Genomic DNA, 18,252 nt, shown 5'->3' on the forward strand with positions numbered 1-18,252 from the left:
CATAATTGTTTCTTTCCACATTTACTTGAAATTTTTTGAGCCAAAAGTCACAACGAAACATGGATAAATTCTGAAATTTCAACTTGCGCCAGTAGGTCCTCCGCCAGAAACCGTCATGTCAAAAATTTCTGTTTCGTAAAATTTCATCACATCACTTTTTTTAGGCGCAATCTGCCTTGATTTAAGGTTGATTAAGTTTAGCTAAGGTGTCTGCATCATTTAAGCTGCGTTCTATACCAGCAATGGCCAAATTATTTTGGCCGTGATCCGTTACAGCCAAATATGACAAATTAAAGATCCACAACGAGCTGAAGGTGTGCACTTTTATTTTTTACCATATATAAACATGCAACTATTTGTGTACATCTTCAAACAAAGCTTTAAATACTGTTTTTTCAAACTTTGTAAAGTCAGTGAATGAATGTGCTGTAATAAATAAGCTGATATCAGTCAGAAAGATTATGAGTGGGCTTCGACTTCACAACTTTTACAAAAAAAAATTTTAATTAAATTAAAAATTGATACTTCAAAAAAAAATTTTGTCAGCCAGTATGAGAGATCCACAAAAAACTACAATGATCCAGATCTAGATCCGCCATTTGGCTATAGCTGTTCTATATGGTCATCAATAGGTATCCACATTAACACTTTTGTTGTATCTTCAGAGTTGCCATGAATCTATATCTGGCGGCCCAATAGCCATGTTCCTCTTTTGTTTCTACCAGCCAGCCTCGATGAAGCTTGTCACCAGTTTGCAGAGGCAGCACAATTCTTGTATGGCAAAATAAAAGTCGAGTTTGGAGTGACTTTGATGGCTTCGGTGGTCACAGAGCGAATCATGCTTCAAAATGAGCTCCAGAAGGAACTACTGACTCTTGATCAACTTAGTTCAATCAAGCGTCGCTGGGAAGGTAGTATTACTAGGCATTGTGGGTAGTGAAGTTTTAAGTTGGAGATAGCAGAATGGGTTGGTCTGTTCTCTCTGCTTCAGTTTTCTTGCAATTTTAAGCATTAATGCTACCGTAAAACCTGTAATGGAACACCATGGAACTCAGTTTTTCAACCCTTCCTCTTTAGTGAGGACAATTGGAGGTGGCGTTCAAATAGAGGTGGCATTCAATTAGAGGTTTTATGGTATATATATTGCGGTAAAATAGGCTTCAGTGTGATGGAATTGCGCATCATGTGGTTCTAAAACATTATTTGCATGACAGTCATAATTAAGCCATGTTAGTGCACTATAGTAAAACCTAAGTTTCTGCTATTTTGGAGGCTGGTTTCACATAAGGTTGTCAGTTTGCAACTTTTTTCCCCTTATATTGTTTTATTATAATATTATATTAGATTCTTTGCGTTGTATTAGTGTACTCCAAGTCTCAGGAATGTGTTGCGTCTCCTTGTGTGTTCTGACTAGCTTGTTATTTACTAGCTACTTTTCTATACCATGTAGCGTTTGGTTGAGTCGTAGCAGCATATTCAGATGGTTGACACATTACTAGCCTAACTGCGCAAAATTGTTTCTGAACTGCATGCGTTGGTGCTAGACAATAGTTTGCAACATGCTCTGCATTGGTATTATTTTTCAATAGCTCTGACTCAGTCACTCGTGTTGTATATCTGTAGATTTGGCTGATACCAATGAGAGAGCCTATGAGTCACTGACTTGGTCACTCGTGTTGTATATCTGTAGATCTGGCTGATACGAATGAGAAAGCCTATGAGTCACTGACTTGGTCACTCGTGTTGTATATCTGTAGATCTGGCTGACACCAATGAGAGAGCCTATGAGTCATTGACTTGGTCACTCGTGTTTTATATATGTAGATCTGGCTGATACGAATGAAAGAGCCTATGAGTCACTGACTTGGTCACTCATGTTGCATATCTGTAGACCTGGCTGATACGAATGAGAGAGCCTATGAGTCACTGACTTGGTCACTCGTGTTGTATATCTGTAGATCTGGCTGACACCAATGAAAGAGCCTTTGAGTCACTGACTTGCTCACTCGTGTTGTATATCTGTAGATCTGGCTGATACGAATGAGAGAGCCTATGAGTCACTGACTTGGTCACTCATGTTGCATATCTGTAGACCTGGCTGATACGAATGAGAGAGCCTATGAGTCACTGACTTGGTCACTCGTGTTGTATATCTGTAGATCTGGCTGACACCAATGAAAGAGCCTTTGAGTCACTGACTTGCTCACTCGTGTTGTATATCTGTAGATCTGGCTGATACGAATGAGAGAGCCTATGAGTCACTGACTTGGTCACTCGTGTTTTATATCTGTAGATCTGGCTGACACCAATGAAAGAGCCTATGAGTCACTGACTTGCTCACTCGTGTTGTATATCTGTAGATCTGGCTGATACGAATGAGAGAGCCTATGAGTCACTGACTTGGTCACTGTGTTTTATATCTGTAGATCTGGCTGATACGAATGAAAGAGCCTATGAGTCACTGACTTGGTCACTCATGTTGCATATCTGTAGACCTGGCTGATACGAATGAGAGAGCCTATGAGTCACTGACTTGCTCACTCGTGTTGTATATCTGTAGATCTGGCTGACACCAATGAGATAGCCTATGAGTCATTGACTTGGTCACTCATGTTTTATATCTGTAGATCTGGCTGATACGAATGAGAGAGCCTATGAGTCATTGACTTGGTCACTCGTCTTGTATATCTGTAGATCTGGCTAATACCAAGGAGAGAGCCTATGAGTATGGACTTATGAGAGCAAACTTTGAAAATGACCCATACAACAAGTTTTTATGTAAAGAAGGGCTAGCCATTTGTGAAGGTATAATGCCTCTGGCTAGAGCACTGCTATTTATAACTTTTGTAGCCCTTAAGGATGAACTTGCACAAAACTTCAGTAGATTTTAGCAGAAAGTATCAGTATGTTTCTATGATTTGCAATTTTTTTTTAATGTTTGAAGTGATCTGACTGCCAGGATGTTTCAAAATTTAAATTGACAAAACTTGACCATGGTTATAAAGCTCAAAGGTTGCTAGTTGTTATCGCTGGTATAGATGATATTGTCTATTGCGTTCAAGTTGCAGCATGACGAATCTCTATTATGTCGGTCTCTGCAACTGAAAACGTCCTAATTGCACCTTTTGCTTGATCAGAGCGTTTTAACCATGATCAAGTTTTGTCCAGTTTATTCTTGAAACATCCTGGCAGTCAAATCACCTCACACATCACAAATAACTGCAACTGACAGAAAAATACCGATACTTTCTAATAAAATCTACTAAAATTTTGTATAAGTTCATGTCTAATTTGTCGTTACAGGAATCACTGATAGTTTGCTTTATGATAGTTAGAAGCCACTAAGCTTTGGTATTTGTTTCCTGACTAAAACCTCAGTTGTAACCACAGCTTGTATCTCATCTACTCACACTTACCTGTCTCTCATCTACTCACACTTACCTGTCTCTCATCTACTCACACTTACCTGTCTCTCATCTACTCACACTTACCTGTCTCTCATCTACTCACACTTACCTGTCTCTCATCTACTCACACTTACTTTTCTCTCATCTACTTACACTCATCTGTCTCTCATCTACTCACATTTACCTGTCTCTCATCTACTCACACTTCCCTGTCTCTCATCTACTTACACCTACCTGTTTCTCATCTACTCACACTTACCTGTCTCTCATCTACTCACACTTACCTGTATCTCATCTACTTACACTTACCTGTCTCTCATCTACTTACACTCACCTGTCTCTCATCTACTTACACTCACCTGTCTCTCATCTACTTACACTTACCTGTCTCTCATCTACTTACACTTACCTGTCTCTCATCTACTTACACTCACCTGTCTCTCATCTACTTACACTTATCTGTCTCTTATCTACTTACACTCACCTGTCTCTCTTCTACTCACACTTACCTGTTTCTCATCTACCGACAATTACCTGTCTCTCTTCTACTTACACTCACCTGTCTCTCATCTACTCACACTTACCTGTATCTCATGTACTTACACTTACCTCTCTCCCATGTACTTACACTTACTTGTCTCTCATCTACTCACACTTATCTGTCTCTCATCTACTCACACTTATCTGTCTCTCATTTACTTCCACTATTTGTATCTCATCTACTCACACTTACCTATATCTCATCTACTCACACTTACCTGTCTCCCATGTACTTACACTTACCTGTCTCTCGTCTACTTACACTTACCTGTCTCGCATCTACTCACACTTACCTGTCTCTTATCTACTCACACTTATCTGTCTCTCATTTACTTACACCCACTTGTCTCTCATTTACTCACACTTACCTGTCTCTCATCTGCTCACATTTACCTGTCTCTCATCAACTTACACTTACCTGTCTCTCATCTACTCACACTCACCTGTCTCTCATATACTCACACTTACCTATCTCTCATCTACTCACACTGACCTGTCTCTCCTTTACTTACATTTATCTGTCTTTCAACTATCCTTACTTACCTGTTTCTTATCAAAATAAGTCACCCACTATTCTTCTGACTGTTTTTCCTAAACCATCTTCAATATTTGAACCAATGCTACAGCTGCTGTTAACTATAAACTGCCATGTAGGTTTAACCTTTTTTAGGTTTAAAATGCGCCCTCACCAACAATGACCAGTTGCAACAGGTTCGAGAAACCTTTGAAAATCTGATAGAAATGACAAAAGAAAAAGACTCAAGACTTCTCGTAAACCCCCAGACTACATCAAAGGTGTTTCGGTGAGCTTTTCAATAGCATAGACAAGTAAAGTTAATGCTTTGTGTATGATTTTATGCTTCATCCTCAAAGGGGTTTTGCACTAATGTAAACCTTTTTCTTATGCAGAACTCTGCATATTTATCATGTTTGTTCTAATCTGCCACATATTTTTCGATCTTTCAGCTAATCAGCTGGTGCCATATTTTAGTTTTAAATGCGCAAAATATTTAAAAAAAACTTGGTTGACACTTGATAGCAATGCTAGCAAGAGTATTCTATAGTAACCCAAACCCATCATATGAATATTTAATTGGTCTAGACAAGAGGCTAGATTGATGGTTGGATATGAATAAATATTTCAAATAGGACACAGTTTGATCACATGTTCATTTTCATTCTAACACTTGCTAATCAGTATAATCCAAGAGTTTCGTATGTCATCATTCAATGACATACTCATCAATAGTTTGTACTCTCACTTCCTGTTGACTCCTTCATATCTAAGCTTTAATTCAATTGGTTCTCGCAGCATTGAAAAACTCCATACAGTTTAATGGGGTTGTCAGCGTATCAGCATTTTTACTACTCCTTTAGTAAAAGAATAGTGGAGTTATTTCTCTACTTGTTAGAGAGTTCACCGACTTGTTTGCGCTTGTCAGAAAGCTCACAGATTTGTTTGTACTTGTTAGAAAGTTCACTGATTTGTTTGTGCTTGTCAGAGAGTTCACCAACTTGTTTGTACTTGTTAGAAAGTTTACTGATTTGTTTGTGCTTGTCAGAGAGTTCACCGACTTGCTTTTACTTAGCAGCAAGCTCACTGACTTGTTTGTGCTTGTCAGAGAGTTCACTGATTTGTTTGTACTTGATAGAAATTGTTCCAAACCTTTGGAGTTGTCCGTACTGAAGGATTAGCTGAGTTTTCTACACCTATTTGCCTAGTTACTAGTTCAACCATTGACTAGAATGAGAAGTTTCTAGCTCATCTACTTGTGCAAACCTATTATGAGTATACATCTATGAATACATCTATTAATCCATGTATAAATACAATTGTGCTGAGTTATTATCTGCTTGTCAATCCTTAGGAGTTATGGCCACATTCTCTGGAAGTGTGGGCAGTATCAAGATGCTGTCAAGAAGTTGATTGATGCCTTTATATGCCTCAATGAGTTCCTACGTAAAAAGAACCAGGCTGACCAGTTTCCTGAACTTGACAAGTCCTGTGGTAAAGTGAAACCTCTTTTTGTTAGCCTAAACAAGTACTTTGAGGACTATCAACGCTGTCCAAGGTGCGCTCCTGCCAACAATTATTTACTCAAGTCAAGTAAAGTGTCATGTCTGAGTTTTGTGGAGGCTTGGAATGGATTACGGTATTTATAGAATAGAGTAAAATGTGTTCCTACTTACGAAATTGCTTCCGCAATGAACTAATTCCAAAAGTAGTGCTTGTAACATAGAAAATTTGTATTTAATTCTATATTTATTAATGTTTGTGGTCGGATACCTGATAGATGTTGTAATTGGATGATTAGTGGCTATTTGTGATTTGGTAAGTGGTGACTGTTTGGAATTAGCCAATCCGATGAACGTCTGCAATTAGATAATAGTTCTTGTAAAATATTATGATGTTGTTATTATATGCAAAAGCATTAGAATTTTATTGGCATGAACTTGCAGAGTTGATGTTCTTGATGTTAAGGGTTAAGGCTATTCTCTAATATTTCCTTCTTGTTTACAGTGAGCATGGCCTCTTGCAGCAAGATGGATCTGACGGCCCATTAATCACATATGTGACCGCTCTAGTGAGAGAGTGGAAAATAAAGAAAGACACCAAATGTGTCCAGGATTTTAGCGTCTTTAGTGTCATGGAGATGATTCTAAAAGACTCTCATTTGGTGAGTTCATGCGAATGTTAATAGGTCTTTATGTCTATGGACGTATGTCTATGGACGTATGTCTATGGACGTATGTCTATGGACGTATGTGTACAGCGATCTTCATCAACTAACACTTCGTTGAAAATCCTGAAATGTGTTAATTAAAAACTTATGTAATGGCAAACTTATTTGTAAATACAGCAGTTTCTATACGCTCCTATCCTCCTTCTACGTAAACTTCACTTGACATCAAAAATTTATATAAATTCTTTCTTTGTAGTATGTAAAAATACCACATATGTATGTATATGATATAAATATTTGTAAATATCAATGTTCGTCTGTCGTTTGTCTATCCTTCGTCTGTCCAGTCGTAGCAATAAGGATGTCATAGCAATGAAAATTCACCTTGATACTAAATTTGAACTCGTGACATTCAAGTTTGAAGTTTACTAACAAGCGCACATAACCGCACAACTAAGCCACTCTTACCCTAATTAATATTACCTTTTGCGTTTGTTAGTTTTTTTTAACTTTCCAACGGCTAATTTTCTTACCATCACCTATTTTTAATGTGTAATTTTCAAATTTCAGTTTCAAACGTCTCGTTTACACTCATACTTGCGGTTTCGGTAAATCTGTTAAAGCTAAATGCTTTATGCTTGAATGCTAATGCAATTGTATTATCTGGAGTAAGAATTGCATTTACTTTCTCCTTGTGTTTGGTCAGACAAAGCATCCGATCAAAACAGTTCGATATCTCAATTTTGCGTTTGTACCAGTAACGAGATATACCGGTATCGTCGTACTCAAACACACTTTTATGTGTTCATTGTTTTTATTAGTTCAATATATTCATGATTTTTATTGTGTTTTCTCAGTTCATAATAATTGTATAAGTATCAAATCACTTTTCATTGTAATCGTTGTAGCATAACAGACTACCTAGACACTATTCGCTAATTATTCAACATTTAAACATCTTTACAGTTTTGCTATTTGTCTCCTAATTTATTTGAACTGCACTCACTTTTTCATGATATAAAGTTTGAAAGTTAGAATGAGGAATGTAGCATATGTTAAATAAAAATAAATTATTTGTCTAAAGACTTATTATTACACGGGCAACACCTGGCATTCGGCTAGTTATAATAATTATATCATCAGATGTGCCATATGATATATATATTGTATTTATATATATCATCAGATGTGCCAGATGATATGATATATATATTATATTTATATATATCATCAGATGTGCCAGATGAAATGATATATATTATATTTATATATATCATTAGATGTGCCAGATGATATGATATATATATTATATTTATATTTATCATCAGATGTGCCAGATCATCCGGTGTGCTAATAAAGTACAGAGAGTAAGTAGCTTCACAAATATTCAGAAACACCTAAAGGTGGTCAATGGCTAGATTGTCGATCTATCAAGCTAGTGTCAAAAGTTGCAGTTAAAAGAAATATTTTATCCTAACCTTTAATCCTGGCTTCAGACAGATAAACGAGCAGGCAGACACAATTCTTATTGTGGTAAAATTATATCTTTTTTACTTCGTTTCAGATGTACACAATATTTTTTGCTTTCTTGTGCCATAAACTCTGCTGCAAAGGACAGAAGTGAAAATAATATAAATTATTTAAATTTACATTGAAAGTGTGCGCTCCCCTTATTTAGTTTCATCAATGATATAGATATACAACTGTTACAGTTGTAATACATATATTTACAGTTGTAAATATACAGTTGTATATCTACATCATTGATTAAACGTAAATCTGCTGTACGCATGAAAGTAATCAGAAACAAATAGTTGTTGATACGAACCAATAATACCTCAGTTACTGTGCAGTCATTACATTAAAAAGTTAAGTTTGGTTTTTGCTTTTTGAAGGTTCAAAAGGGTGTGTTTGGTAAGATCTTAAAATGGATTAGGAAATTTACATGTATTTTGTTATACGCATAACTAAAATCTCTATTGCTTGTAACCTCTATTGTAAAACCCTTATTGCTTGAGGGTTCTCAGAACTAGTTATTTACACTGTATGAGCATCTACTGTAGGTTTTTCTCGCAAAAATAAGAGTCAATAAGACTTTTATTAGAAACTAAAAGGTCTACAGCACAGCAATATTTGACTAGTGTGGGTAGTTTTGCAATATTTATTGTTTAAATTTATCAATATAATGCAATAAAATGCAAATAAAATAGTAAACTCATAATATATCAATGTATAATATGTAATGTAGAATAAAATACTATCCTACGCAATACTATTTTAGGACTCAAAATAAACGTTCCCTTAGCTTTCTTGGAATGGATTATTTACATTGTAAGGTTGTTTACTGTATGATTTAAGGTTGTCAACTGTATGCTGTAAGGTTGTCTACTGTATGCTGTAAGGATGTCAACTGTATGCTGTAAGGTTGTCTACTGTACGCTGTAAGGTTGTCTACTGTACACTGTTAGAAAGCATCAGAACGAAAAATGAAAACTTTTAATCACTCTGCTATGTAGACGGCTAGTCCCAAGGACTGGCAGTGTATCATATTGAACTAAACACGCTCTATACATCCATCAAGGTATTTTGTTGAGATAAAAATGGATGCATTTGATCACAGTTGCAGACTAACTTGAACATATTTTGTTTGTGATTTATTAGTATGTGCATTTTTAACGGTCGCTGTATTACTACACATAAAACAAACGAACGTAACAAACTACAGGTAAACAAATAAAATATAAGAGCAGACAACTCCCAAAAAAACAATATTTTTGATAGTTTAAACAGAGTGTTTCTTACAACACTGAGCTGTTTGTCACCTTATTTCTTAGTCATGTCTACACATCAACAGACACATGTCTACATATGTCAAGCACACACACACTGGCACTTCAACTCCGATGGTGATTATGGTGCCAGTAAGAAACAAATAATGATGGTCTAGTAACTCTAGTTTGTGATAGGCTGCATGTATAAGTTTGCTCGCCATTGAGCTGCATTTGTATAGGCTCAAAATGTGTGCATTTCATCCTAGTTTTTTACATATAGCTTATCGATGTCTTTCAATTTGGTGATGTTTCATCTAACACTAAGAAATCGGAGGAACATGTCAGAATACATCGATTGGTTTGAAAAGGTTTCAATGAGCAGACAGTTTAATATGTGTTTGTTTTTATCGCACAGTTACTAGAGGCAAAGTGCGTATGCGCGTGAAAACTTGTACTCACCAGCAGGTGCATCATGGGCAGTCGAATAAGAAGAAAAGCTTTGGTAGGAAGATGCATAAGCATAATAACACACGTGCAACTTAAAGATAGTCGTTCATGAATGTCAGCTTTTGCTAGTAGGTTAGTTTGCTAGCTTTTGCAATAAGGTACTCGACGCTGTTCTTGTAATCTTCTCAGACTACTCTGAATCTGTGAATCTCTATAATAATAAGAGTCGTGTCTATACATATGACTGCGACCTGCTTGTCATACTCGTTAAGTAGATCTAGTTATATAATTCTCAAAGTTTGTCGTCTGGTGTCTGTCCAGCTATAGCGATTAAAACCTAGCAATGAAAAGTCCATATAGCAGAAGATTTGATCTCGGAACCTCCTGTTCACAAGGTGACAAATTAATCCATTACCCTACACAGAGTGCAACGATTTCATTGGGCGACGTGAGCCAGTATCTAGGTCAAAATACGCAAAGCGTACCTGTATTACGTGCAACGTCACTAAAGCTTGCTCTCGTGGCTCTTATTAGTAAGTCTAGCTATAGGGATACTAGCTTACTCAAATTAGTCAACGGCAGCTATATTACCTGCTACTGGTTATAAGCTGTTTTTAATACCCGTGCAACGCCGGACATTTGGCTAGTCAAGTTATATAGTACAGCCATAAGCTGGCCTCTTTGATTTTTGTAAAAAAAGTAAATGCATACAGAACAAATAGAATTAATGTTGCAACCAAATTTATAAATGTATAAATTCATTCAGTTGTATGTAGTCAATGTTTAAACTTTAAACTAAACAAACAAATGTCATTAAAGGAAGTCTGAAATAAGAAATGCCGTGTCCTACCTTTCATCATGTGACCATAACAAGTATCATCTACAGCAGGAAGAACAATCTAGAAAACATGTCGAGGCTGTGCTCGTGTGCAATGAAAGCTCTGATAGCAGTTTGAAGCTAAAACCATAATTGTATGGCGCACTTTGGTTTAATCTTTTGAACATAAAGCTTAACAAAACTATTAAGTTTAGAGGTTTCTTGATGTTCCCGTATGTATGGATGTAGCAAAACATTTGCATAATAGGGGATTCTAACTCACACATTTAGCTTACCATCTAGGCACACTACCATGTGCAACACTTGACCACCTTGCTCAATATTGGAGCAATTGCAAATGTGCTTATTTCACTTGATGATTTGTCATGGAGCACCGAATGGCAAAGGTATTAGTCAGTTATAGGTGCTGACAGGACAGCTAGGGTACTAGTCAGTTATAGGTGCTGACAGGACAGCTAGGGTACTAGTCAGTTATAGGTGCTGACAGGACAGCTAGGGTACTAGTCAGTTATAGGTGCTGAGAGGACAGCTAGGGTACTAGTCAGTTATAGGTGCTGACAGGACAGCTAGGGTACTAGTCAGTTATAGGTGCTGACAGGACAGCTAGGGTACTAGTCAGTTATAGGTGCTGAGAGGACAGCTAGGGTACTAGTCAGTTATAGGTGCTGACAGAACAGCTATGGTACTAGTCAGTTATAGGTGCTGACAGAACTGCTAGAATTTTGCCTATATTTTGCTCTTTTTTTGCGGAGGAGTGATATTAAACCTTTTGGATGCAGTAAATCTGCTAACTTACTTCCAACTTGTCAAAGATTTCTTAATAAATGTGCATTGACAAACCGAAAAATATCTCTATTAGCTGATATCTATTGCTTACAATTGACATGCAATGATATTATAGTTGTTGGTATTTTCAATTTTTATTTCATTCTAAAATTGAAAACATATTTTTATTTTATATCTATATTTAACATTGTTGAGTAAAAGCTCAATGCAGTCACTGATATGTTTGCTATAGTTTGCAGCCAAAACTAGCTTTTATGTGCAATAGAAGTGGAGGTATGAGTATTAGTCCATTGTAAGCCGTGTTAAGATAGCCGCAAAGATGCTATTAAATAACATGCTATAAATCTGCATATTTATAAGTTATACAATAATAATCAGTTACATCATGCAAATATATATTTATGAACAAATAACGTAAATGAATCATACTTACATTACATGCAGAAACAAAAATTAATGTTTTTAAAACAAAAACATTTCCTTTTTGTTTGCTCGGATAGCTGCGTTGTGATTGTTGATTTCGATAGAACGAACATCTTCTAGTTGTCCAATGCCTTTCACAATATCTTCTGGCCTCAACTTTTCTTCCGCACTGCTGAACTAGTCGATATTAGTTTCCAAACAATTTTTTGGCAGAGCAAAACTTTTCGCGCCGCATTTAGCATTAATGCAACGCATAAAATTTTGCTCGCTAAACGTAATTTTTGGTCAAAAACTTGCCAGCAGGTTTTTATATGCATGTCTTTCAAAGTATTAGGACGGGAACTACTATTAGCCTGAGACAGTAATTATTCCTATAGCATTGCTTTGAAAGTTCATCTGCTTTCGTAAATTTAAACCATGTTTTAATAAATGTAGGCTACTTCGAAGTAGAAAGACCGCATTAAACAGAGAACTACTACTAGCCTGAGACCGTTATCGATTATTTCTATGACGTTGCTTTCAAAGCTTTAATGAAAAAAACGAAAAGCTTTGGAATTAGACAAGGAGAGAGTTAATTGTTGTTATAAACGGTTCATTTTGAATACGATTTTGTGGACGCTTCTACTGATCAGTTGATATTATGGGCTCGTAAAGATCAAAGAATGTCAAAATGGCAGCCAAATTGAGGTCCCGTTCAATTGGAGAGTGGTGGTCTATTTTTAAACCCTTCTCTCATGGTGGAGGTGGCGTTCAATTAGAGGTGGCATTCAATTAGAGGTTTTATGGTAAATACGATGTTCAACACGTTTTTATTGCAAGGCCAGCAAATCTGCAGATCACCCACAATTTTCCTTCTCACAAGATACACCACTGATAGTCCAATCGTAAAACATATTCAAAGTTCACCTACAGGTCATAGGGTGGCATCAGTTAACTTTTTATCACACTGCAGCCACCATTCATTGCAAAGGTCGGAAGAGCTCCTCTGCAAGCCAACGGCCAGCTAGCTAAATATGGTGTCTTAATAAAAACACCCAGCAGATGGCAATTACAAATCACTGTTGAAACCTGCCAAGAAAAGTTATGGGTATAAAAAATGGGAAAACCATGATCATTTGTGTCTCTACAAAACATGGTACTTGGAGAGAAAATAACCATTCAATGTCATTTTGCAATTGCTTTTAGAATTCTGCTAATAGGTTAGAGTTCCTACAAACATGAAATATGTGTTATTGTAGACTTATATAAAGCAGTCAGTAGCAAGAACATGAAGGAGAATAGTTTATATAAAATGGCCTCTTGCCATGAGAACGAAGAGAGTGTAATTGGAGTCGCTGTGTCAGCAGTTTTTAGCAAATAGAAGAATGTTATTTGCCTTTACCTATACCTATCTGATCTACTCCTGCCACCAATGTTATTTAAATCGACTTCCTGTTTGGTCGCCAGGCACATATTTATTCAATCACCTTTTTTTAGATAAAACACAAGTTTGTTATATTAACAAATTTGTTAATGTTTGTTAATATTTGTTTGTTTAACAAGTTTGTAATGCTAACAAAATTACTCCATAAATAATCAATGTTGTTGCGATTGGAGGAAAGGTGAATGTTTTTTTTTTCTGTTATACTTGAAGGATGCCTATGGAGAACTATTGCAGATGCCACAGGTTGCACAAGTGGATGAATCATGAGGCTCTACGCAAGATTTATGGTTTGCTTGTCTGGCCTTTATCTATTGACCTTGACTATGCTTATTTTGAGCAGTATCTATTCGTAGAATGGTTTGTTGCTAAAAGCCATATTTTTATTTCTTTTGAATATTTTGAAGGCGTGGAAACTAGTTGAGATGTTTATTTGCTGGCTGTTTAAGAAATTTGATTCTATAACGCTTGCCTTTTTTATGAACTATCAATTAGTGTATTTGATGCTTTGTAGTTTTTAGAGCTTTTCTAATGAGTTGTTACATCTTTTTCAATTTAGTAGGCAATAGAGAACTTTCCCCTGTGTCCATTTTATAGCGATTAAAATATAGCAATGGAAAATCTGCATCACAGAGGATTTGATCTCAGAACCTCCCATTCACAAAGCTACAAGCTAAAGTTGGTTTACATGGAATACAATGGATTCATTGGGCTGATAGGCATTTTCTGGGTTAAAATACACATAAAAACACCGTATTACGTGCAATGTCACTAAAGCTTACTCTCACGGCTCCTATTCGTAAGTTTAGCAATACGGCTACTAGCTTACTCAAATAAGCCAATGGCAACTGCATCACCTGTCACTAGTTGTAAGCTGTTTTCTATTTTATTGGCAGCTCCGGGCATTTCTCTAGTTCAAGTGTAAGACATAGTTCTCTCTCATGATCTTTTCTCTTTTTTTTCCCTCGCCCTCCCTTCTGCATCCCTCTATCTTTCAATCTCTCCCTTGCCCTTTCTCATTTAATATCTCCCCTTCCCTATGTCTCCCGAACTCTCTATATCTCTCTCAACCTGTATCTCTCGCTTGCCCTGTATCTATCTCATTTTGTGTTTCCCTCTCTGTATCTATCTAGCGGTATCTCTTCCTCTATATCTCTCTAGCTGCTTCTCCTGTCGTATCTCTACCACTGTAATCCTTCCATCCTTATTTCTCCTTCTGCACCCCTCATTCTGCCTGTTTCTGTCCCTAGTTCTCTCCCTAAAATGGTTATGATGACACCTTTATGAAATCCATAAATAGTGGTTGGAAATGAATGAAAAACAAACCAATTAAATGAAGAACATTGTTAATATATTATTCAAAATAATTGATAGACCACTAAATTTATTGAAAAAAACAAGTCAGATAGTGGACTGAAACAAACACGAACTTGTCACAGCGACATACTAGGCAAATGATGAAGGCCTATAGTAAAAGCTGACTTCTTTAGAGTAGTTTATTCCAACATATACATACCTGTCAACTCTCACCCATTGTTGGCATGTCTGAACATACATAGTCTCACGCATTGGGCGTGAGAGTCACACAATTGCCCCATGCTTCACGCATCTCACGTCTGTGTCACGCAATTGCCCCTTTTACCCAAGCAAACCTGTTTTTTGCCCCAATCTTCAAGTAGTAATCATATACTTACTACTAATAAACAACTATGTATAAACATATTTGTGGCATTCTCATCTATCAATAACCTCCACGACATGTGGTTTCCGTATGGAGTTATATTATCTTTCGCTGTGGTGTTTTTATTCACTATGAAAATTTACCCCACTTATCAAATCCTCGCGATTTCATTGCCCCCCAAAATAGACTCTCACTCCTTTCCCCACTCCAGGGTTGGCATGTCTGAACAGACACTGTCAGATGGGTTGATAACGTCATTGTCAAATGCTGCCAAAATTGGCGATCTTGCATAAGCCGAAAGTATTAGCCTGCTAGTTTTGAAAAACTAGTGAAACACTAGCCACAGCTTCAGTGGACTAGGTGGTAAGTAGCCTGTCTTGACAAGCTGTTGTTTTTGCGTAGTTGTCCCCCGTCGAGCGGCGAGCAACAATAGGTTGTTGCTCGACGGGGGACAACTACGCAAAAACAACAGCTTGTCAAGACAGGCTAGGTGGTAAGGGAAGGTAGGCAGCAATATACAGGATGGTAGTGTAGGTGAATAAGATTAAACTGCCATTGAACAGCGATGAACAAGTAGCACTGCAGGTGATCAACAGTAAATAAGATATTACTGTGGGTGAAGCACAGTGAATAAAAATAATACTGCAGGTGAACAGCAGTGAATAAGATAGTACTGCAGGTAAACAGCAATGAATAAGATAGTAGTGCCGAGGAACAGCAGTGAATAAGATAGTACTGCAGGTGAACAGCAGTGAATATGATAGTACTGCAGGTGAACAGCAGTGAATATGATAGTACTGCAGGTGAACAGCAGTGAATAAGATAGTACTGCAGGTGAACAACAGTGAATAAGATAGTACTGCGGGTGAACAGCAGTGAATAAGATAGTAGTGCAGGTAAATAGCAATGAATAAGATAGTAGTGCAGGGGAACAGCAATGAATAAGTAGCACTCCAGGTGAACAACAGTAAATAAAATAGTACTGCGGGTGAAGCACAGTGAATAAGATAGTACTGCTGCAGGTGAACAGCAAATTAATAAAGCATAGTTTTAGTTAACTATAGCACAGTTACGATCTTCACATGTTTCTTGACTTATAAACTCCACCGTATTATTAAATTAGTGTCAAACTTTAGAGCATGAAAAGACAGGAATGAGCATTCGTAACCCAGGCAACTGTCCTCCACAAAATCACATTCTTATCTATCCCATTTTCAGATTGGAAGTTAGATAGCTCAACATCCAGTCGTCACATCCCTAGTGCATGTATAGAGATTTTGCTCTGCATCTTTAGTGCAGTAATTTGAGCAGCCTGACGGCAGTATCATTAACAGACATTTTTTTCATGAATTAGAGGCTACTTAGGCAGGCTACTTAGGTTATTAGGCAGGCTTTTCAAATGAGTGTTTAAACCTGGAGCTTATATACTTAGTATTAGTTGATTGGAGGGCTTGTATACCATCATTAGTTTTTGGCGTACTGAATGAGCTTCAGTGTAAGAACCATACGTTTGCTAAGTGTGTAGCTTTGAGGTATTAGCTAAAAAACTCTACTTTCGCTACAGCGAGTGCAACAGTTGAGCAAATGCGTAAATAGCAACAGCTCTACTCGAGCATAGAATGGAACGGAGGATATGATCACTGAGAAGAACACCAGATGAAAGAGTTATTTAGCCTGGATTGTTTGTTATGCTGCAGTTATTGAACGGAAATGTTTGAAGCAACCTGTGACTACAAGAACATCATATGATCTATATGTACATAGGCTATATATGACATATGTCTACATGTATATGTGTGTGTGCGTGCGTGCGTGCGTGCGTGTGTGCGTGTGTGCGTGTGTGCGTGTGTGCGTGTGTGTGTGTGCGTACATGCGTGCGTGCGTTAGTGCATGTGTGTGTATATTTGTGTACATGCACATATGTACACAAATATTGGGATTGTCTGTCTGTTGGGATCAGACAGACAAGGCTATTGTCTGTCTGATCTCAATAGCCATCAGTCTCTTCTGCTCTGTATTTAATAATTTCTTTTTTAATTGTTTTCATCGCTCACTGTTATCCAAACTAATCGACTCTCTTTCAATTAGCTACATGTAGTAGCTAGCTTTCTTAGCTTTGTCAAATTTATCTTTTAGTCTAGTTTTGAAGGCTTCATTCTTTTTCTTAAACTTTTTGGTACCCTTTTCATCGCAATTTTAATTGGTAGTTTGTTTCTCAGTTGCCAGCATTAGAGCAGTTCATCGAGTTTGCAATTATTTTCTAGAGGTGAAGGTGTAGCTATCTATGCTAACTTGTACTTATTTCCGTTTCAGTTCCACGAGCTCTTTTTCGGTTTCAATAAATTTTTCCGCCAAGTATTTATGTCATGATGATGTGGTCTGCTTGTTATATCAATTATGTTATAGTCTTTCATTAGTAAATGTCATTCTAATAAAACTTAACATGGAACATTGTCAGTGCAAATTCTCAACGGAGCTCCAAATCTTCAATAAGGCCTTCGAACTTCTTCACTAACTCTGCATCTTGTTTGTCCTCTCATTCCTAGTAATTTTATCCCTGTAGAATAGTAGTTGACAAACAGAGCATAATTCTTTCCCCAAACTTAAAATAGATCTAAAGCAAGATAAGTTCAGAGCCTATGTGATAATTATGTTTCCTGGAAGAGAATACTCTACATTCTTCTGAATTTGATGCATTTCGGGCACACTTCCACTATATTAGTGATTTCATCATTATGGTTGACCACCATACCGAATCCAAGCACTTGCTACATACCAAAGATCACCAGGTCACACGCCAAATGCAGGTCACAAGGTCACACCGAGGTCATCAAGGTATGATGATACCTCACCGTACCTTGATGGTCTACGTGTACTCGAGACAACATACATGTACCTTTCCTCATACTTATCAGAATAACCATCTATAAGTTACCATGACCAAACCATCTTTCTCTCTGAGTAGGTTAGCATTCTCTTATCGCGTCTTCAACCATCCCCACACCTGTTTTGGCCTTCTTTGGCCTCCATCCCTTCTTTTGGCCATCCCTTCTTTACAGCTTTCCCTACAACTTGTTATTCTATGCCCCCTTTTTCGTATTTTCTAATTATTTCTTCCATTCCTTTTATTTCCTTATTTCTTTCCTTTTCATCACCCTGTTTGCACATGCGCTCGTCCACAAAAAAAACCCTATTTTTGTAGAAAACAATCGTCTTTCTCTTGATTAATAGTATTTTTCGGTGTTGTTTTGATAA

The 18,252-nt window shown here is 37.0% G+C and overlaps 1 protein-coding gene across 2 annotated transcripts in view; it reads left to right on the forward strand.

The window, feature by feature from the left end:
* Positions 1 to 13,941, forward strand: part of LOC137401721 (uncharacterized) — a 49,031-nt gene extending 35,090 nt beyond the window's left edge. Inside the window, exons 11-16 of one of the 2 annotated variants that reach the window (XM_068088179.1) lie at positions 726 to 911; positions 2,695 to 2,805; positions 4,618 to 4,750; positions 5,816 to 6,019; positions 6,469 to 6,625; positions 13,530 to 13,941. In XM_068088179.1, coding sequence (XP_067944280.1) covers positions 726 to 911; positions 2,695 to 2,805; positions 4,618 to 4,750; positions 5,816 to 6,019; positions 6,469 to 6,625; positions 13,530 to 13,586 — 848 coding nt within the window. In that variant the 3' untranslated portion in view covers positions 13,587 to 13,941. The remainder of the gene's footprint in view (positions 1 to 725; positions 912 to 2,694; positions 2,806 to 4,617; positions 4,751 to 5,815; positions 6,020 to 6,468; positions 6,626 to 13,529) is intronic. The other variant, XM_068088180.1, reaches the window with a different exon arrangement.
* The last annotated feature ends 4,311 nt before the right edge of the window (positions 13,942 to 18,252 follow it).

The sequence above is a fragment of the Watersipora subatra genome, chromosome 8 (genome assembly GCF_963576615.1).
Source record: "Watersipora subatra chromosome 8, tzWatSuba1.1, whole genome shotgun sequence".
Lineage (NCBI taxonomy): Eukaryota > Metazoa > Bryozoa > Gymnolaemata > Cheilostomatida > Watersiporidae > Watersipora > Watersipora subatra.